At 44.3% G+C, this 22,916-nt stretch overlaps 1 protein-coding gene across 7 annotated transcripts; it reads right to left on the minus strand.

The window, feature by feature from the left end:
• Positions 1–1,294: 1,294 nt before the first annotated feature.
• LOC121550395 (FK506-binding protein 15) lies at positions 1,295–22,601 on the minus strand. 7 transcript variants are annotated; one of them, XM_041862626.2, is made up of 29 exons: positions 22,537–22,601; positions 19,749–19,852; positions 19,570–19,648; positions 19,372–19,441; positions 19,169–19,243; positions 18,972–19,070; positions 18,708–18,857; positions 18,516–18,584; positions 18,174–18,317; positions 17,916–18,067; positions 17,758–17,806; positions 9,102–9,218; positions 8,920–9,004; positions 8,691–8,794; positions 8,334–8,534; positions 8,133–8,231; positions 7,968–8,062; positions 7,696–7,798; positions 7,354–7,386; positions 6,706–6,877; positions 6,413–6,549; positions 6,003–6,158; positions 4,168–4,320; positions 3,838–3,930; positions 3,614–3,742; positions 2,994–3,101; positions 2,276–2,874; positions 1,996–2,095; positions 1,295–1,695 (listed from the first exon to the last, which is right to left on the minus strand). In XM_041862626.2, the coding sequence occupies exons 1-29, from the start codon at positions 22,572–22,574 to the stop codon at positions 1,615–1,617; spliced, it is 3,594 nt and encodes a 1,197-aa protein (XP_041718560.1). In that variant the 5' UTR covers positions 22,575–22,601; the 3' UTR covers positions 1,295–1,614. The 7 variants fall into 7 exon arrangements, with proteins under 7 accessions (XP_041718560.1, XP_041718564.1, XP_041718562.1 ...); XM_041862630.2 differs by having other exon boundaries at positions 19,169–19,220; positions 22,537–22,595; XM_041862628.2 differs by having other exon boundaries at positions 19,169–19,220; positions 22,367–22,573.
• Positions 22,602–22,916: the final 315 nt, after the last annotated feature.

Genomic DNA, 22,916 nt, shown 5'->3' on the forward strand with positions numbered 1-22,916 from the left:
GATGGACGGGGCCATGTACCGTCAAATCTTGGGTGAGAACCTCCTTCCCTCAGCCAGGGCATTGAAAATGGGTCGTGGATGGGTATTCCAGCATGACAATGACCCAAAACACACAGCCAAGGCAACAAAGGAGTGGCTCAAGAAGAAGCACATTAAGGTCCTGGAGTGGCCTAGCCAGTCTCCAGACCTTAATCCCATAGAAAATCTGTGGAGGGAGCTGAAGGTTCGAGTTGCCAAACGTCAGGCTCAAAACCTTAATGACTTGGAGAAGATCTGCAAAGAGGAGTGGGACAAAATCCCTCCTGAGATGTGTGCAAACCTGGTGGCCAACTACAAGAAACGTCTGACCTCTGTGATTGCCAACAAGGGTTTTGCCACCAAGTACTAAGTCATGTTTTGAAGAGGGGTCAAATACTTATTTCCCTCATTAAAATGCAAATCAATTCATAACATTTTTGACATGCGTTTTTCTGTATTTTTTTGTTGTTGTTATTCTGTCTCTCACTGTTCAAATAAATCTACCATTAAAATTATAGACTGATCATTTCTTTGTCAGTGGGCAAACAGATCAGCAGGGGATCAGATACTTTTTTCCCTCACTGTATGTATATTAGAAGAGAGCTGCTTACTTCTTTGGCGAAGCCCCATTGTTCTCTGTCTGTCTCATTCATTGGAAGGAAACAACTTCAAAACATTCAGAGAAGCCTCGCTAGCTAGCTAGGCCAGCCACCTCTACAATAACTCTGCTGATAGTTATTGAGAAAAAAACATCCCAGTGCAACGGATACGTACCTCATGGAGGGCAAGCCAGACAAGTGAATGGAATAGGCTAAGAAAAATCAATGTAGGAGCTAGCTAAACAACTGTTCTAGCAAGAACGGTAGCTACCCAAGAGCAACCTTTCAGAACTTAAGCGTTACCAAGCAACAGCGAGACACTTCCATACTAGTTCTTCTCATTCTCCACCTGCTGGTCAAAGTTGTTTTTACACCCACACCCATCCTGTCTTGGAGGATGCCCTGCACAGCTCTCCATACGCATGACATAAATCATTCTGGGTATATTTAATTATTATATTGTGTTATGGAAATGTCTGTCAACACCAAATTCTGATCCAGTTTTTTGTCAATGTGTTTTTAAAATGTTTTAATTGCAAGTATCAGTATTACAATTTGCAAGTTGTTGGTTTGATTATGGAATGTCAGCACCAAAATGATCCAGAAATCTCTCTAGTGCAATATCTTAAGGAAATACAAGAAAGGGTAAAGTTGGAAAGGAAACAACAACAGAGGAGGGGGGGATTAATATTTCTGGTGGATTTCATCAGACTTAATTGATTAAAGGTGGTTTCCAGGCAGCAGCAGCAGTCAGGTCCGCCCAACAGATCTCAACACGGCACAGGTCTCTAACCGCAGTGTTCAGAGCAGTCAGACAGGACGTCCTTCTCACTCACTTGTTCAGAGTTGCCTTATCTCAGACTGAGACGGAGTTCACCACATGTCCTTCCATGTATAGTCTCTTTTAGGACAGTGGAAATGATATATCTCTAGAGGAGGGCCTGTCCCTCCATCTGGACTTTAAGACTCATAAGACTTTCATCACTTCAGTTGTTGCTCATCCCAGCCAGTCAAGATCATCATCTTCATCCTCTTCATCGCCAAACAGAGGGGCTGGGGGAGGTTGCCCCTTCAAGCTCTGAGAAAACATGGGAAAAGTATATGAAATGTGAGTTGTGTTCAGTAGTCCTCTGCTGACCAACCACAAAACACTGTTCAGAAATAAATTAAAGTAATTCAGAACAAGTTCCAGTCATAGAAATTCAACAGCAAAGAATGCCACTGAATTCGATCCCGAAACCATCTTTGCGTTACCTGATGTACTATTCAGAGTAAGCCATGAAACAGATAAACATAGGCTTCACTGACAAACAAGGGGAACAGAAGCAGTGTGTAGACATCTGAGATAACTGGTGTGGCTCTACAGATCGTTCCTCACCAGCTCATCATCCTCCTCCTCAGTGGGTAGGGGTTTGGTTTGGGCTGTGCTCAGGAAAAATGGCTCCTTCCCATTTTCCTCTCCTACTCCCTCAGTCAGACTGAGAGAATAGTAAAACACACGAGTGTGAATGGACATAGAGGGAGGCGTTAAGAGGAGGTGAGAAAGAGATATATGCAGGAATTCATGCAAGGGACAACAGACTTATTACAAACATAGATAAGGCTCAGTTAAATTAAACTTGGTTGTGTATTAGTTCACTGGTCTCTATAGAACTCACCTTGTTACTTTCCCAGGACTATCATGCAGAGGGCTTGGTGGAGATGGAGGCTGTGTTGGAGGACCTGTGGCTTTGGAACTAGTTATTTCCATTTCACCCAGGGGACCCTCAATAGTCACACCCACTTTCTTCACGTCTGGGCTACTTATGTCACCTTTGGACTGAGTTTTCTGTCCCATCTCAGAGGGCAGATTCTCCTCAGGGTTTATGTCAGTGGGTTCCGAAGGCTCTGTGGTGATCTCTCCCTGTGGCTGGGGAGATGGTGGTCGTGGCTGGGTTGAGAGTGGTTGGTGCTCTGGATCTGTGTCGATATCTGCCTCTGGCTCCACTCGAGTCGGTTTCTTCGTCTCTGGTTCTGCTTCAAGGTGAGCCCTCTCCTGCACATCTCTGGGGTCTCCCTCCCTCTGCACAGGGGACTCACTAGGCTGCTCAGGCTCTGTCCTCTGCTCCTCCTCTCCTTCCTTCCCATTCACATGGACATCCTGTGGTGGTCTCTCCTCTCTATGCCTCACATCACTGTCCACCTCTTCTTCTTCTTCTTCTTCCCTCAGATGGGATGAAGGTCTCTCAGTACCGTTGAGCAGTTGCAAGGTAACACTCTGTAAAGGGTCAAAGACCAACATTAATTCACCCAAATCCTTTTCAGGCCATCTTCATTGTGAATAACATGGTATTAAGACATAACAGTTTTGGTCATTGTCCTGAAGAGATGCTGTACCTTTATGGTGTTGACGATTACTCCGAGCACAGTGCTGCCTGTGTAAGTCTCGTGTAGGTCAAACTCCCCCCTCAGAGAGTGAAACACTCCATTCATTACACGCTTCACCTGCCAGGAAAACAGGGCCAGGCTCAAAACATGAAATACAGGTTTATTTATTTATTTATTTTTGTGTCGTACACCAATTAGTGCGCAGCCCGTATGGGCTTATATAACACTATTTCTTTAAGTACGTGTGAACAAAACACATATATATTTTTAATGCATAACAAAAGTACAGCTTTCACCTTGTCACATCATACAAACTATACACTTCTCCTTCTCCCGAGGCTTAGAAAATAAATTGGACGATGTCGAAATCTCCTTTTCTGAAAAAGAATACTAGCCTGTGTTCGTCATGTAGCCAGAACACCTCAAGGTGAGCATTTTATTTATATTTTTTTAGGACTGACCTTTGGCCTTTTGTTAAGTTCAGACTGACATATGGGTCAGGGCTGTAGTTCTCTTTGACGAGAATGTATGTTCTAAGTTTTGGTTTAAACCAAATATCTACTGCCCATTTTTCCAGGTAAGAAAGACACAGCTGTCTGAATGAAAACATGTCTCTGTGTCCCTCTCACCTCTCCAGCAGTGTCCTGTCCTGTACTGTCCGCTTGGTCCCCTTGCTCTGCCAGCCTCCTTTCCAGCTCAGCCACTCGCCCCTCCAGCTTCTGTCTCACAGCTGACCACTGCTCCTCCAGGCTTGAATACTGAGAGAGCGAGCGAGCGAGAGAGAGAGGGCTTCATAACATTAAGGAGAGAGTTAGCTGCTAATGCTATTACTAACACGTAACCAGATCAATACCTTTTCTTGTAGGACCTGCAGCTCCTCGCTCTGGCCCTGCTGCTGTAGCAAGCACTGCTCCTCTGAGTCCCTGGACTGCTTCAGAGCTGAGAACTGTTAGAATGAAAGGGAGCCAGTTGGGGTTCCGCACCACTAGACTCTCATAGATTAAAGCTACACAATAATGAAACTTCACAGCCTTGTACTTATGTCGTTCCATTGTTGTAGAACAACAGTAACAAATCCCCCCTTAGCCACACATTATAAAACTATGTATGAACTCAGGAGTCCAAAGGGACGTCGTGAGAGAGAAAGATTTGTGTACGGTATAATATGGGTTAGGCTGTTGACCTTTTCCTGTAGCTGGGTCAGTCTCTGCTCCAGTGTGTTTCTTTGCTCTGCCAGGTCGGCCATCTCACGCCATTGCTGCTCCTTGGCCGAGGCCAACGCCTGCTCACACTTCTCCTTCCACTCCTCTTCCAGCTCCGCTTGCAGTTGGGCTAACTGGAACACGCATGCAAAAACACAGACACAAGCAGTCAGGCACACACACAAAATTCTCAGACAAAAAAGCGTATCCAAAAGGAGATTTAGCTGTGTAAATATATTTGTGTTATTATTTATCACTTCCTCCCCATAGACAAACACATATACACCTGTGTTTCCCCTAGGACTTTTTTCAGCAGCGGTGGCCAAGTTAGAGTAGGGGGGTTGGGGGTGTTGTGATGGGGCTGAGAGAAAAGAACACACTGTTTTAAAGCTCATTTCCTTCAATTCTACACATTTTGCCATGGGGCTGAGAGAAAATGTGCAGTTTTAAAGTAACTGTCCAGTGCAAATCTCTCATTAAAAGTTCATATTCTGTTAACTCATACCCAAATAATGTTGTTGACTCGTCCTATACTCATGTGGCCAAAGCATAAATTGGAGAAAAAAAATTAAGAAAGAAAAACACACCTCAAACTTGTATCTCAAACAGACCGTTGAAAATACGCTTGCTATTTCATAATTAGAGTATGATGTTATACTTCTGAGAAGGATGAGCTGGCCAATCAGCGGTCTAGAGGAGGATGAGCTGGCCAATCAGCGGTCTACTCGTATTAATATTTTAATGACCGGTATACCCCCACACCATTCCAACACAGAATAGCTGCTTTTTAAGATATTTAAATACCATTTTTTGGAAGGAAAACTATTTCACTCATATTGTAAGTAATTATAAGGTCATATTTCATAGGAATCTGGAAACACTGGACAATTACTTTAAAGCTAATTTCCTGCAATTCCATGGCAGTTTGCCATGGCTTATCCAGTGTTCTTATGCTATCTAAGTAACTCAAACATTATAATGTAATCAATACGGGCCCCATGCCATGACATTATTAGAATTTTAGATTCTCCCTATGTAATAACGTTTCCATCCAACCATTTCATGTGGATGAATTACCTGAGGCATGAAAAAAGTCATGACGGGCTGATTGCAACATGAAATGCCGGTACAGTTTTATAAATGCTGACATACAATTTGTTCGTTCGCCATGGTGGACTCTTTTGTGTCTGTAAAGTTAATTATGCGAGAAATGACGACGGAAACACCTTTATGCGCAAATATTGATATAATAACCATCATATCGAAATAAACTTGGAGTCACGTGATGATATGTTGTGTGGTCCTCCCACTACGACTCGGGAAAGCATGCAGTTTATTAGACTACAGATGAAATAAGTTATGATGAACTTCACAGGGTGGTGAATGTGCAAGGTGATGAGCTTGATGTTCCTTTCCAATAAATATCGAGGGTCTTATTCTGGGGACATGATGATCGATGCTTAGCTGCCGTTTGACAAATACAAATAAAATAAGCTCTTATCCGTAATAATCTCATAATGTAGATAGCCTACCCACACTGTATCTGCAAGCTGTTGGTTAGGCTAGAGCGCATGTGCCAAGACCAGAGTGGACCAGCTAGATAACACAACCATTTTTGTGATAAAACCATCAGTAGAGTGGAAAATGTGATGGAAACCCATTTAACTTGTATTTTTTATTCAGTACATGGGATCTTAAAAGATCATCACGCACAGCCTTTTATCCGCAAAAAGTCATTTTGATGGAAACATCTCTAGTGGGCAGCCCGCCGCTGCTAAATTAATATCGGGGAAACACTGTACACCCTGTACAGTACCTGTTCTGAGGCTGCCTGGCTAGTGCTGGTCCTGGCCTTGCGGAGCTGTGTCCTCAGACTTTCCATATCCTGCTGGCTGTTCCTCCTCAGCTCCTCCATCTCCTCATCACAGCGCTGCCTCTCCGCCTGCCACTTCCTCTTCCTGTCCGACACCATCTGAGAGAAGGATGAAGATACCCTTAGACACCGATCTAACGTCAGTTTTAGGTCCTTCTCCCACTCTAATGGTTAAGGTTATGGTTTAGGATTGAAGAGAGCTGAGCTGAGAACTGTAAGCTGATCCTAGATCTCTGCCTCTGGGCAATTTCTACCAGGGACGTCTGAAAGAGGCCCACGCACACTGATGTAAGCATTGTTGCCCAAATCTAAAAGACAAACCAACAAGAACAGTCACTGTGTGCCATACTCACTCGTTCCATACTTTCTTTGTCAGTCTTCAGGTCCTGCAGCTCCTCCTCCATGTTGTTCACCCTGAGATCCATTTCTTTGCATTTCTGCTTCTCTGTGCGGTACTGAGCCTGGCCTCTCTCTGCTGTCTCCTTCAGCTCTACACACACACAAACCCCTTTAGTGACACTTCCTCCGTCTCACACCAAGATGAACACACTCTCATATAAAACATACTCTCACTGACACCTCTCTAACCCATCTAAATAAAACACATTACGTTTATAGCACATCATTATGTAAGAGCAGCGTATACCTTCCAGTTGGGTCTCTAAGGAGGAGATGCGTGTGCAGTGTGTGTCGCTGTCCTGCAGGACGGAGGTCAGTTTGCTCTGCAGCTCTGCAGCCCTCTGCTGGTGAGAGGTGGCCTCCTGCTGCAGCTGGGACACCCGTGCTGTGCACGTGGCCAGCTCCTCTGTCAGACGTACCTGAGGGACAGAGACAAGCACTGTTAGTCACCAGTGTTGTCTGTCTATACAATACACAACCCAGAGACAGGCTGTGTCCCAATAACCTAACATTGCTTATTTTCCTCATCTTCTTTCCTTTATGATCACTAATCTGACTGGAAGCAAAGCAACATGGTGGGAACTGTCAGTGTCTAGCCCTTTTTCCAGTGGTCATGAAGGAAAGGCGACGAGGAAAGGAGGCCATCTCAGAGTTTTGGGACACGGCCATAGACAGTGAGTTGACAGTGGTGATGGTGATTGGCTGGACGTGATGATGAGTGAGAGACAGAGTTAACATGGCCTCTAACCGCATGACCCTGTAGGAAGAAGATGAAGATGACTGATAATGAGGAGGAAAGGGTTGAAGAAAAAATGTAATCAATGAAAAGTTAGTGAAAATGGGAACGGGGAGGAGGATGAGTGGAGGGAGGCAGAGAGTGAGCTAACAGGCTCACCTGGTCCAAGCCCAGGTCCTGAGGCAGAGCATGCTGGAAAGAGAGAACAGTCACTACTAAAGGTCCTGAGACTAACATAGCAGGACAAACAGCCAGGAGCACTGGCTGGAGGTGTTATTCTGTTAGTCTAGTCCCCAGACATAAACGACACTGAAATCCCCACAGCCATGTTAGATACTGTAATAAACCCTTTAGTCACGAGAATAATTCCTAGAGCCATCGTTATGGATTAAATAATCACACCTCATATTGGCACTGGCTGGGAGAGTATAAGGGAACGTTAGTTCATCCTTGCAGGGTGATAACAGTATATACAGACGTAGGGTGGGTGCTGTGATCTACCTTATCCTGCTCGGTCTGCAGCACCCGGGCCTGGTTGTGTTCACTGGAGGACTTTAGGGAGACATTCCTCTGCTCCATCAGCAGGTTACTCTGCTCCATGTACCTGGACAACAACAGGGAAATTCAGCTTGAATGGAAACGTGGCTGTGTCCGAAATGGTATCCTATTCCCCGATTCTGTTCTGGCCAAAAGTAGTGCGGTAGATAGAGAATAAGGTGCCATTTCAGATATGCCCAATGTTGTCCTCTTCAGTAGATCACTGTAAGTCTTACCTCTGGTTCTGGTTGATGAGCTCCCCGATCTTGCGGTTCTGCTCCTCTATACGTGAGCTCTTCTCGTACACGTCCTTCTTTAAAGATTCATTTTCCTATAAAGACAGTTACACATTTAATGAAAAAAAAAGGAAGATATATATTAAAGAAATTGAAAGACTATACCTGAATGATTCTTTGGATGTTGTGCATTATCATGGCGGTTTCCATAGTGATGCTGGGCATAGCCAATGAGTGGCCTCCTTGCCTCTGAAGGTCGTCAACCTGTCAAAACATGAGGATCGATGAGAAGTGGAAAACTGATGTCACACTGGAGGTGGAAATGTCTGATAAAAAGAGAGAAATACCCTTCATTTTATTGCTGACCTTTGAAGCCAACTGGTCCACTTTATCTGCCACTTTGCCGACAGCCAATCGGATCTCAGTGTTGTGCTGCCGAGCTTCAGCCATAAGGAAGGAAGTGACCTCACCAGTGCCTCCCATGTATGGTACTGTCTGGGTGGGGTACATCTGGCCCATTAGTTGAAGTTGAGAGGGAGACATAGAGGACTGTGGGTAGGCGTAAGGCTATGAAAGAACATAATGGACTGATTTAATGGTAACAGAGAATAAGGAGAGCTTCATTAGAAAGGGAGGTTAGCCTTAAAGTCAATACAAAATAGCATGGAAATGAGTTAAATTGTTTGACAGTTGAACGATGAAGATGACATGGGTCATTCTCACCAGAAAGGCATGGGCGGAGCCTGACATCACAGGCTGCGGAGCGGCAGATGTCATAGCAACAGGCATCAAGGCAGAGGGCGGTGCCCCGTGAGGGTGAGAAAGCACTTGAGAAAAAATGTAATATGTACAATTCAAGACATTGGTCTTAAAAAACAGTGATATTGGCCTATCTATTGGTCAGCTAAACATGGAGAGTGATGACTCCAGCAGAGGTTGTGGGAGTGCTCACCTTGCACTGGAGCTTGGGGGACAGTGGAGATCTGTACAGGAGAGGGAGCAGCAGGACGCTCCTTCACCCTGGACACACTGGGGTCCTGGAGGTAGACAGATTTTCTCTCAAATACTTTTCTCAGCTAATATACTGTAGGTGCAGCTATATGGAGAATAAACCCCTTGGACCCTTGATCTCACCTCCATCTCTGAGTCGCTGGAGTCTGGCTGAGAGGAGGGGCCTGCCATGAAGGGCAACATGGGCTGGCCCATCTTGGCCATGCGAGAGATCAGCTTGGCTTTGGTGGCATCTGGATTCTGGAGCAATGGGAAGATTAAGGATTTACTGTTAACCTATAAAGCGTTACATGGGCTTGCTCCTACCTATCTTTCCGAGTTGGTCCTGCCGTACATACCAATACGTACGCTACGGTCACAAGACGCAGGCCTCCTAATTGTCCCTAGAATTTCTAAGCAAACAGCGGGAGGCAGGGCTTTCTCCTATAGATCTCCATTTTTATGGAACAGTCTGCCTACCCATGTGAGAGACGCAGACTCGGTCTCAACCTTTAAGTCTTTACTGAAGACTTATCTCTTCAGTAGGTCATATGATTGAGTGTAGTCTGGCCCAGGAGTGTGAAGGTGAACGGAAAGGCTGGAGCAACGAACAGCCCTTGCTGTCTCTGCCGGGCCGGTTCCCCTCTCCACTGGGGTTCTCTGCCTCTAACCCTGTTGCAGGGGCTGAGTCACTGGCTTGCTGGTGCTCTTTCATGCCGTCCCTGGGAGGGGTGCGTCACTTGAGTGGGTTGAGTTACTGACGTGATCTTCCTGTCTGGGTTGGCGCCCCCCCTTGGTTTGTGCTGTGGTGGAGACCTCTGTGGGCTATACTCGGCCTTGTCTCAGGATTGTAAGTTGGTGGTTGGGGATATCCCTCTAGTGGTGCGGGGGCTGTGCTTTGGCGGAGTGGGTGGGGTTATATCCTTCCTGTTTGGCCCTGTCCGGGGTTTCTTCGGATGGGGCCACAGTGTCTCCGGACCGCTCCTGTCTCAGCCTCCAGTATTTATGCTGCAGTAGTTTATGTGTCGGGGGCTGGGGTTAGTTGGTTATACCTGGAGTACTTCTCCTGTCTTATCCAGTGTCCTGTGTGAATTTAAGTATGCTCTCTCTAATTCTCTCGTTCTCTCTTTCTCTCTGAGAACCTGAGCCCTAGGACCATACGTCAGGACTACCGGGCATGATGACACCTTGCTGTCCCCAGTCCGCCTGGCCTTGCTGCTATTCCAGTTTCAACTGTTCTGCCTGCGGCTCACGAAACCCCCTACCTGTCCCAGACCTGCTGTTTTCAACTCTAAATGATCGGCTATGAAAAGCCAACTGAGAGACCTGAGCCCTAGGACCATACGTCGGGACTACCGGCCGTGGTGACTCCTTGCTGTCCCCAGTCCGCCTGGCCTTGCTGCTATTCCAGTTTAAACTGTTCTGCCTGCGGTTATGGAACCCCTACCTGTCCCAGACCTGCTGTTTTAAACTCTAATGATCGGCTATGAAAAGCCAACTGAGATTTATTCCTGATTATTATTTGACCATGCTTGTCACTTATGAACATTTTTGAACATCTTGGCATGGTTCTGTTATAATCTCCACCCGGCACAGCCAGAAGAGGACTGGCCACCCCTCATAGCCTGGTTCCTCTCTAGGTTTCTTCCTAGGTTTTGCCTTTCTAGGGAGTTTTTCCTAGCCACCGTGCTTCTACACCTGCATTATTAGCTGTTTGGGGTTTTAGGCTGGGTTTCTGTACAGCACTTCGAGATATTAGCTGATGTAAGAAGGGCTATATAAAATAAAATTGATTGATTGATTGATTGAAGGAGTAGGTTATACGTCATCAGCCTGATAGGGCTTGGGTTAGTAACAGGTCAGCTGTGCCTAGGGCTGTTGCGGTGACCGTATTACTGCCACACCAGCAGTCATGAGTCATGACCGCAGTAAAATTCCACGTGACTGTTGAGTCACGGTAATCTCCTTTTATACTACCACATGCTTTGGTAGTACCCAACTTGCTAACTACCATCAGGTTCTAATGGCCTGGTACTCAGGGCTCTATTGTCCCTGTAACCACTCTGACATCAATACAAATGCATTCGAAAATCTAATCAAAAAACATATGATCAAAACTGTAGGCCTATAGTACTTTTAAAACTCAGCTCACTGTGACTGTGAATTTGAAGAAAGAAGTTCAACAGCAGGTTGAAACAGTGTAAAACATGGTTGTTGTGGATGTCGTTTCAAAGTCTAACAAAGAAATGAACAGTGCTTTCTAAGGTGATGATTAAATCAAAACACCCATATGCATATTAGCGCTTATGCATAGGCTTAGGAGCCCAAGCCCCCCCCCCCCAAAAAAAACGGAATTAAAATGATGATTGTGCCGTTATATAATACATAGCCTACCGCATATTACATATTATGCAGGCCAGAAAAACATAAAACAAAACTGATTTAATACGTCTTTGGTACATACTGTAATTGGTCAAGCCTATACTCCAGAATTAAACAAATTCAAGTAATCGTCTTTGAGTGTGGACTGTATCATTATACATTCTGGATGGACTGGTTACCTTCTGCCACTCTCCAAAATGTCTATCCATGATTCTGGGTGAGAATGTATAGCCCTAGGTGATGCTGTTGGTTCATTGATTGGGCAGGGTGGCTAACAGTTAGCCTACAATGAGTGAATTTGTATTTGATTTTGAATAGCATAGTAATAGGGAATTTTGTTATATTTTCATAAATAATTGAGTGACATTACCTTCACTCTCCTTTATTCCTTTCTTAAGCACACTGACGGGCTGTCAACAGTTTAGTGAAATATGTTTAGTTGTGAAAACATGTTACTATTGATGTTCCCTAACAGATTTCATTTGGTTTCCCAAATTAAGCACTGGGTAGCTGCAGGAACAAGGTTTGAGAGCCCATGACATACAGAGTTTAGGCAGAATATCACCTGTCGGGCAGCGAGAGCATGCTCCTCAAACAGTGGCTGATGCGTGGAGTGAAATAAGTGTTATATTTATTTCTCAGCTGCTCATATTAAGCACATGCTCCGCTATAAAACCGAAGTAGCCTACAAAATGGACCGGCAGGAAAGTGTGCAGCCTCCATTCGCTATTGGAATGCATACAGGTGACATATTTTCCCCCCTGCCCCTGTTCCTGCCCATTTGATAATGGGCCATTCTAATTTGAAACTCATATTAAAATATTAGTAAAGACAAGATTAAATTGAGAAAAGTCTGATGGGTGAAAATATGATCACTTGATGAGAGAACAGCTGTGCAGCCTGAGGCAAGGAACAGAGTGGCTGTTTTTTTTTTTTTTTATCAATAGCCTATAGTCGCATCATGCAGCCCATACAGTGAGGGAAAAAAGTATTTGATCCCCTGCTGATTTTGTACGTTTGCCCACTGACAAAGACATGATCAGTCTATAATTTGAATGGTAGGTTTATTTGAACAGTGAGGTCCTCTGTAGCTCAGCTGGTAGAGCACGGCGCTTGTAACGCCAAGGTAGTGGGTTCGATCCCCGGGACCACCCATACACAAAAATTTATGCACGCACGACTGTAAGTCGCTTTGGATAAAAGCGTCTGCTAAATGGCATATTTTTATTATTATTATTATTATTAGAGACAGAATAACAACAACAAAATCCAGAAAAACGCAACATATACCCAATACACACAAAAAAGTAAGGAATGGGATTTAAGAATATATACATATATGGACAAGCAATGACAGAGCGGCATGGACTAAGATACAGAAGAATATTATAGAATAGAATGCAGTATATACATATGAGATGAGTAGTGCAAGATATGTAAACATTATTTAAGTGACTAGTGTTCCATTTCTTAACGTGGCCAGTAATTTCAATAGGCAGCAGCAGCCTCTAATGTGCTAGTGATGGCTATTTAACAGTCGGATGGCCTTGAGATAGAAGCTGTTTTTCATTCTCTCGGTCCCAGCTTTGATGCACCTGTACTGACCTCGCCTTCTGGATGATAGTGGGGTGAACAGGCAGTGGCTCGGGTGGTTGATGTCCTTGATGATCAGTGTGATGGCATTTGCATCGTCTGTGGATCTATTGGGGCGGTAAGCCAATTGAAGTGGGTCTAGAGTGACAGGTAAGGTAGAGGTGATATGATCCTTGACTAGTCTCTCAAAGCACTTCATGATGACAGAGGTGTGTGCTACAGGGCGATAGTCATTTAGTTCAGTTACCTTTGCTTTCTTGGGTACAGGAACAATGGTGGCCATCTTGAAGCATGTGGGAACAGCAGACTGGGAAAGGGAGAGTTGAATATGTCAATGAACACACCAGCCAGCTGGTCTGCGCATGCTCTGGGCCGGCAGCCTTGCGGGAGTTAACATGCTTAAAATGTCTTAATCACGTCGGCCATGGAGAAGGAGAGGCCACAGTCCTTGGTAGTGGGCCTCGTCAGTTGCACTGTGTTATCCTGAAAGCGGGCAAAGAAGGTGTTTAGCTTGTCTGGAAGCGAGACGTCGGTGTCGGCGACGTGGCTGGTTTTCTTTTTGTAGTCCGCGATTGTCTGTAGACCCTGCCACATACGTCTCGTGTCTGAGCCGTTGAATTGTGACTCCACTTTGTCTCTATACTGATGTTTTGCCAGTTTAATTGCCTTGCGGAGTGAGTAGCTACACTGTTTGTATTCTGCCATATTCCCAGTCACCTTGCCATGGTTGAATGCGGTGGTTCGCGCTTTCAGATTTGCGCGAATGCTGCCGTCTATCCACGGTTTCTGGTTAGGGTAGGTTTTAATAGTCACAGTGGGCACAACACCACCTATACACTTCCTGATAAACTCAGTCACCGTTTCAGTGTACAGTGGGGGAAAAAAGTATTTAGTCAGCCACCAATTGCGTAAGTTCTCCCACTTAAAAAGATGAGAGAGGCCTGTAATTTTCATCATAGGTACACGTCAACTATGACAGACAAAATGAGATTTTTTTTCTCCAGAAAGTCACATTGTAGGATTTTTAATGAATTTATTTGCAAATTATGGTGGAAAATAAGTATTTGGTCAATAACAAAAGTTTCTCAATACTTTGTTATATACCCTTTGTTGGCAATGACACAGGTCAAACGTTTTCTGTAAGTCTTCACAAGGTTTTCACACACTGTTGCTGGGATTTTGGCCCATTCCTCCATGCAGATCTCCTATAGAGCAGTGATGTTTTGGGGCTGTCGCTGGGCAACACAGACTTTCAACTCCCTCCAAAGATTTTTTATGGGGTTGAGATCTGGAGACTGGCTAGGCCACTCCAGGACCTTGAAATGCTTCTTACGAAGCCACTCCTTCGTTGCCCGGGCGGTGTGTTTGGGATCATTGTCATGCTGAAAGACCCAGCCACGTTTCATCTTCAATGCCCTTGCTGATGGAAGGAGGTTTTCACTCAAAATTTCATGATACATGGCCCCATTCATTCTTTCCTTTACACGGATCAGTCGTCCTGGTCCCTTTGCAGAAAAACAGCCCCAAAGCATGATGTTTCCACCCCCATGCTTCACAGTAGGTATGGTGTTCTTTGGATGCAACTCAGCATTCTTTGTCCTCCAAACACAACGAGTTGAGTTTTTACCAAAAAGTTATATTTTGGTTTCATCTGACCATATGATATTCTCCCAATCCTCTTCTGGATCATCCAAATGCACTCTAGCAAACTTCAGACGGGCCTGGACATGTACTGGCTTAAGCAGGGGGACACGTCTGGCACTGCAGGATTTGAGTCCCTGGCGGCGTAGTGTGTTACTGATGGTAGGCTTTGTTACTTTGGTCCCAGCTCTCTGCAGGTCATTCACTAGGTCCCCCCTTGTGGTTCTTGTGATCATTTTGACCCCACGGGGTGAGATCTTGCGTGGAACCCCAGATCGAGGGAGATTATCAGTGGTCTTGTATGTCTTCCATTTCCTAACAATTGCTCCCACAGTTGATTTCTTCAAACCAAGCTGCTTACCTATTGCAGATTCAAGCCTCCCCAGCCTGGTGCAGGTCTACAATTTTGTTTCTGGTGTCCTTTGACAGCTCTTTGGTCTTGGCCATAGTGGAGTTTGGAGTGTGACTGTTTGAGGTTGTGGACAGGTGTCTTTTATACTGATAACAAGTTCAAACAGGTGCCATTAATACAGGTAACAGTGGAGGACAGAGGAGCCTCTTAAAGAAGAAGTTACAGGTCTGTGAGAGCCAGAAATATTGCTTGTTTGTAGGTGACCAAATACTTATTTTCCACCATAATTAGCAAATAAATTCATTAAAAAATCCTACAATGTGATTTTCTGGATTTTTTTTCTCAATTTGTCTGTCATAGTTGACGTGTACCTATGATGAAAATTACAGGCCTCTCTCATCTTTTTAAATGGGAGAACTTGCACAATTGGTGGCTGACTAAATACTTTTTTCCCCCACTGTATATGTCAAGATTATTTTCGGAAGCTACCCGGAACATATCCCAGTCCGCGTGATCAAAACAATCTTGAAGCGTGGATTCCGATTGGTCAGACCCGCGTTGAATAGTCCTTAGCACAGGTACTTCCTGTTTGAGTTTCTGCCTATAGGAAGGGAGAAGCAAAATGGAGTCGTGGTCAGATTTGCCGAAAGGAGGGCGGGGGAGGGCCTTATAACCATCCCGGAAGTTTGAATAGCAATGGTCGAGGATTTTAGCAGCGCGAGTACAACAGTCGATATGTTGATAGAACTTTGGCAGCCTAGTTCTCCAATTTGCTTTGTTAAAATCCCAGGCTACAATAAATGCAGCCTCAGGATATGTGGTTTCCAGTTTGCATAAAGTCCAGCGAAGTTCTTTGAGGGCCGTCGTGGTATCGGCTTGAGGGGGGATATACACGGCCGTGACTATAACTGAAGAAAATTATCTTAGGAGATAATACGGTCGGCATTTGATTGTGAGATATTCTAGGTCAGGTGAACAGAAGGACTTGAGTTCCTGTATGTTACTACAATTACACCACGAGTCGTTAATCATGAAACACACACCTCCGCCCTTCTGCTTCCTGGAGAGATATTTATTCCTGTCTGCGCGATGAACTGAGAACCCATCTGGCTGGACCGATTTCGACAAAATATCCCAAGAGAGCCATGTTTCCGTGAAACAGAGTATGTTACAGGCCTTGATGTCTCTCTGGAAAGAAATCCTTGCCCGTAGTTCGTTGACTTTGTTAACCAAAAGACTGAACATTAGCGAGTAGAAAACTTGGAAGCGGTGGGTGATGTGCGTGCCTCCTAAGTCGAACCAGCACGCCACTCCGAGTGCCTCTCCTCCGCCGGCGATGTTTTGGGTCAGCAGCTGGAATCAGTTCAGTTGCCCTGGGGAGAGCAAACAAAGGATCTGCTTCGGGAAAGTTGTATTCCTGGTCGTAATGCTGGTGAGTTACCGCCGCTCTGATATCCAATAGTTTTTCCCGGCTGTATGTAATGATGCAAAACACTTTGAGCTAATAATGTACAAAATAATACATAAAAAAACAAAATACTGCAAAGTGTCCTAAGAGCTAGTCGCGAGGCAGCCATCTTCTTCGGCACGGGACTTATAAGCATATCTTGTCAGCTAAATGAACAAGCCTACAGCCTATGGCATGGAGCATACATAACATAGGCCTACAGTAGGCCAACTCATATTCTACTGAAATACATTTTCTTCATATGATAATGTTTCTTTAGAGTCTAAGACGTTGGGGGAGGGGGGGTGCTAAGCTGACATATGGAATAGTTTTAAGATGGTCATACTATGGATCATTTAGCTATTTGATTTTGAATTTTAGGACCCCTTTAGGTATCAAACATTTTAATTAAAAACATATTTAATAAAATATTGATTTTGGCCTTTACTAATAAAGCCCATAGAAACGCATTGAATAAAACAAGGTTTTGAAGTGTCTGTCGTAAATCTAGGAGATATAAAAAATAAAATAAAAATCAGGAAATACATATTTTTAAAAACATATTTAACCTATTTTTTGGGGTAGCACAAAAACTACCTTGGTACTCCAATTTGTTTTGGTTTTACCGGTACCAGTTACCTTCAGACGGGTCCTGTGACACTTGTGGGGGTCCTAGAACAAAACAGAGAACACCATTGTGTTCGTGAGAATCTCCCCTTTCCACAGTGGGATTCCATTAGTTTGTAACCCAAACGGTTCGGACGCTACCAAACAGAAGTTGGCACATCGACTGTACCGACTTCAGACAAATCTACTGACACTCATGTTCGTGAGAGTCTCCCCTTTCCATAGAGTGGTAATAACAGTTTGTAGGTCAAACCGTTCGGACGCTACAGACGTTTACGTTAGAAGACCGATTTTTGGAATGTCTCATGGTCTGGCAAACACCGCTCTAGCTCTGCCACCTTTCACCGCAGATGCAGAAGTGTGACACTGGCGGATGCAGTGGATTGAGACACATCCAATGCAAAAAGCAGATATCTCTATCTTAAAACTGACGGATTATGCTGGATATTTTTTTTTTGTAACTTAGATTGACACACCGACACGTCAAGCGACTCTAGGGGGCTAAAATAAATAATGGATTTATTGTTATGGTGTATATTACATTTATTTATTAGACTTTTTTTTAAAGGCGTGCATCAGCGGCTTGTATGGGTGGAGGCCTGGAGATGCTAAACGTGTTTATGTTAATTAACAGTAAATTACTGTGAGACCAGCAGTCTTTGGCATGACAATAATCGTCTGACAAAAAGCCCTAGCTGTGCCTGTTTTATATTAAAGTCTAATGTGACTCAGAAGAGAAAAAGAGAGAAAGCACTCACTGTCAACTGTTCACTGATGGAATTCGACTTTGCCCAAAGTGGTGGTTCCCTGAAAAAGAGCGGATGAAAACAATGAGGAGTCGAGGAAAGAGGGACAAAGACAGAAAAGAGCTGGGGGAGTTGGTTGTGAGTGTGTTTAGGTAGGCCCCTGCTCTTACCCTGGTCTCCCGGGGCTTGTAGCAGGGGGCTGAGCGGGCCCTGTCGGGAGGTCCGGACCCAGGTTCTCCACACTGGGGGCAGGTGAGGGGGCAGCAGAGTCCCGAGACCCAGCACTGGCCCGGTCAGACCCACTGTCCTTCGCCAACTTCACCTGGGGACACAACAGAGGGGCATGACGAGACAAAGACACTCATTAAATATGACCTTTGGCTTAGAGTTATTGGACACTCCCATTTCAGAGATGCTGGAGGTCCTACCCGTCGTATCTCTGCCTCAAAGATGAGTGTGCTGTCTGCTGGGATGCGACTGGCCACTCCCTGGGAGCCATAGCCCAGACTGGGGGGGATCACCATGAGACGCCGGCCTGACTTCCTCATACCCAGCATGCCCTCCTCCCAGCCCTAGCAATCAGAGAAGAGAGAGGAAGCTGTGCGTTCCCCATGCAAGTCTGGTATAGTAGCTCTGGATAAGAGCGTCTGCTAAATGGCTAAAAATCTAAATGTAAAATGTATAGAATGCCCCTACTATTATTTTGAACAAAAGTGTCAGCTGTGCCTATACAACCCAAATTATTCACCCATAGGACATAAATTACTCACCTTAATCACTTTTCCAGCGCCAAGTTTCAGTCGTAGCAGCTTGTCTTTGTTCAGGTTGGAGTCAAACACCTGAAACAATAGTTGAACATTACAAGAACACTGCTGTACCACTAGCTCCCAGGGCAAAGAGGACACACAGCAATGTGCAAAGCACTAATCTCTAATGGCTCAACACACACAGCTATATCTTACCTGTCCGATGGCATGGTTCTGCATGAGCCAGCCTGTGTATGTCACCTCCAGGAAATCTCCATTCTCAACTCCCTGCCCCTCCCCTAGTGTCAGGTCCTGCACCACCACCATATCCAAGGACGGGGCGCTGTTCACTTTTGCCAAACACACCTAAATCAAAGAAATACCCTATTTAAATCACTTTTATACCACTCTCCATTAAAATGTTTCTACACAAATGAATTAAACATGAACTACGCTTAGAGTCCATCTGCTGTCCATCACCTCTTTACAAAAGTCTGCAGCAGCTTTCTCTGTGTCAAACATAAGGGACCAGTTCTGGCGCTGGTCATCATAAAATGTGCAGTAGTTGCTGGGCTGAACCTGAAGGAGACAACGGTAGAGAGTGAGAGGCGAGATTATTTTATAGAAGCTTACTGGCTCTCTTTTCACTTGCTCAGCTTCCTCTGACAAAAACTCACCGTAAAGATGAAGCCAACATGAATCTTGGCCGCAGTCACTTGTTTCTGCTGACTGATGTAAAGCAAGAGTTTGTACTACGAGAAAACAGACATGGAATGTTTTGATCATTGGTAGCAAACTTGCGTGATGATAAGCATTTTCAAAGCGACAGAATTCTCATGAAAATTGACGGTTTCCAATAAAAGCACAACTCTGGTCTCACCTCTTTTGTTGTTTGGTTACCCAAGACTGCAGCTCCCAGCTTTCCTTGTTCCTGATACTGTCCGTTAAGACTGAACAGAAAGATGCACCATCAGTTATGGAGTAAGTCATGAACTCAAAACCAAGGAATGGGTGTCATGATGTCACGGGATCCACGGGGTGGTATTTCTAGTTATTTTTACAGTTTAAAGATACTCACTATTTGAAAGCATGGATAGCTGTGGCCAATAATACTGCAGGAGCACCAGGAGGGGCAGCGGGTTTCTGGGCAGGAGGACCTGGAAATGAAAACATGCAGTAAACACATCTCAGGTTCACCTGAGCATTTTAACCTCACTTTGGTCACATTTCCTTGCATTGCTCAAGTTATAATTTTACCTGGATTCGAGGTCTTCCTGGGCTGTTTAGGGGCTGTATATTGAAATGATTCATTCCCCTGACTTGCTGCTTGGTCCAGTCCAAAAAGTGATGCCAGCTTTGCTCTGAAATAACACAGAGGAAGTGATATTTAGGTTATTTCTGTAAGCTTATTATCTGCAATAGGCCTATTGGTGTAATGGGGTAGACCTACTAGGCTCTCTCCTGAGTGAAGTTCAAAAATATTTTATCAAAGATATCAATACACCATATTATGTTCCATAGAGACAAAAACATCTAATTGGATAAAAAGCTAAAGGTATTCTGTTATTTCAGCAGCTGTGCTCTTTCATGGTTAATAATTTCCTGGCTTACTGTTCCTGATAACACAAAAAATGTAAGTGGAAAAAGTTATTTATATTGAGCAGAGAGAACAAAAGTCCCATGCCCAGTTGACACAGCAACCACACACTGTATATCAAGACCCATGCCCAAACAATAGAGAAAAGCTGCTCTTATGAGCCCTTTCATCTGACAGACTTTGAGGATATCTGAATCCCAATAAAACTGCCTCCAACAAGTCAAGTCAGCATTCCATAGTTACCACCACAATGACTTGTTCATGTTAAAAAGTAAAGTAGCCAATTTCCACATTTAACAGGTCGTTGAATGCAAGATGACGAAAACACTATACCATTAATGTAGGTTATTTTATCACAGCAGCTCTTACTACGATACAATATCTTACACACTAGAATAGCCTATATCATCATGTATTGCAACATCATCTCTAACAATTTCACATTGCCATAACTGAAGCGTAAATAGATGGATGACAATAACATTTTCACAGTCGCTATTAGAACCAGGCTATCACAAATTAAAATAGTAAAAACGCCCCATAACCTTCCTCAACTGCTACAGACAGACCACCAGTGGCAAATTTGGCTAATGCTGTGTTCGTCATCAAGACAAAAAACATCAGGTTGTACTTTAAGTCTTCCCTCCAGATCAGGACCATACTGACCCTTGGATCTCCCTCCACAGGTAGTCATTATCCCTTAGAGCAGAAGACATGGTGGACACCTTGAAGCCTGTCTTTGTTGCTGACGGCTGGTGGTGAAGAGTAGCCCGTTTAGCCTACACGTGTAAGGCAGGCACGGGCCACCCAACACACTGCTTTTCAGTGTTTCCAGAGTGTGCTGAGCTGATCTGAAGGAGCAGGCAGCCCTCGCCCTACTGGCCCTAACTAGCAGCATGTGAGAGGAATTAGGAGCCACAATGCTTGCCTCCCCCCTCCTTCACTGCTTCTGGCCCAGACAAGCTTTATTCCTCCAAATCATATTAGCTGAGGGAACTATTGCCCCACTAGCCAAGAAATGCTAGAGAGCAAATCACATAGACCCTAGTTGGTAGTTAGCCTGCATTGTACAAGTGATTTATAGCTATGCATTTCAGAGCAGACATAGCAGGCCTATTAATCCAGCAAATGTGATACTGAAACTCTTTTTGAAGTGAAAACGGGCTCACAGCCAAAAAGGAAACAGATCTTGGGGAAAAATCCCAAACGACCTAAAACCTAGGTTCTAACAACTAGAGTGACCTGCATCAGTTGCATGAGGCACCTCCTACTGTACATTCAAATCCCGTGCAGTACTGTGTCTCTGGGTAAGAGGTGGAGGACAACGCCTGTCTCACAAGGCTCTGGCTGAGGATGCGCGAGGAGTCAGTTGAGGTCAGGTCACCCTTCCCTTCGATTATTATTGTGCAAGGCATAGATGCGGTAAAGAGGTCAATCGAACTCGACCAAAACAATGGATTGCCATGAAAACGCATGGGGGAAAGATCCCGAGTCTCCTCATTGCCCCCCATTAAAATTAGCCTCCATTTAGGCTATTATTTATGTATATTTCACACTATGTTGAGGTAAACATTTTAGTATAATGCTTGTCAACCCAAACACATGTTCATGTCATCGTTACCAATCAACTGCATTAAAGTTATAAACGTATTTGACTACCACCACCGATTTCTGTATGCTAGTTATGAAGCTTATATGAATGGGAGGTAGCATTTAGCAGTCACTGAAAAGGGACAACTTCTACATGTTATGCAGCTAAAACAGCCAAATATACCCAAATCTGACTTAAGTAACAACATTATGGGCCTCTTACAACACATAAATCATGACGGATTTGAGGAATATCCACTTTGTTAGATCAGATTTGTTGAATGTTCGCCATTCTGGTAAATGGAACGTCTGTGCACCTGACCTGCTCACGTCCATAGAAGGGTTGGTTATTTAGCAACAAAAAGACGCGCGCGCAACCATTGGGCAAAATAGCCGTTGCCATAGATGGAATCTATATTTGGTCTCCAATGTTTATTGAAAACATAAATACATTTGCACAATGACCACTTGTCTCTCAAATACATTATAATAGTTGTTGGTTAGTTAGCTAACGAATTTTTTTGCCATATTAACATGACAGGAAATCAGTCAAAACACCTCAAAACAAGACATGGTATCATGAACAAGCTGAAACGAGTCACGACTCTCCCACATGGCAATTTATATGTAAACTAGCTAGCTATGTAGCTAGCTGGATGGCATTACGAGAGCAAGGAAACTCACTCACCCTCCAGTAGGTGACAGAAAATCTCCATCCTCGTCGTCAGCGGCAAACATTATGAATTGATTTGCTATAGAGTAGCAGAATAGTTTTTTTCTCAGATAGTATGATGTGTCTTGGAGTGAGAACTATAATACTTCTTCAGAAATAACAACGCTATGACTGCCACCGCTCACCTGAACTTGGATCTCTTCCTGTTCAGATCAGCTGACATACCACCTGATCCATGGTACTGTGAATTTTTATGCTCCGGGGTAAATTGAGACACTCTTTAAATTCCGTTTCCGTTTGACACACAGCGGCAGCTTTTCCTTTAGGTCTGACTGCAGGTCCAGGGTCAGTTTATCCAAAATGGGGTTATTGGGCTTGTGCAGAGAGGAAGAGGCGAAGCGGTAATTGCCCCATTAAAACGGTAATTGAAAACGGTAATTGCCCCATTGGACTGATCTAGAGTTATCTATACAGGAATCTCTGGCTTATCCAACCAAAACCACCGGAATCAAACAAAAAATGACTCTAGATCAGCCCAATGGGACAATTACCATTGCAGTATACA

The sequence above is a fragment of the Coregonus clupeaformis genome, chromosome 18 (genome assembly GCF_020615455.1).
Source record: "Coregonus clupeaformis isolate EN_2021a chromosome 18, ASM2061545v1, whole genome shotgun sequence".
Lineage (NCBI taxonomy): Eukaryota > Metazoa > Chordata > Actinopteri > Salmoniformes > Salmonidae > Coregonus > Coregonus clupeaformis.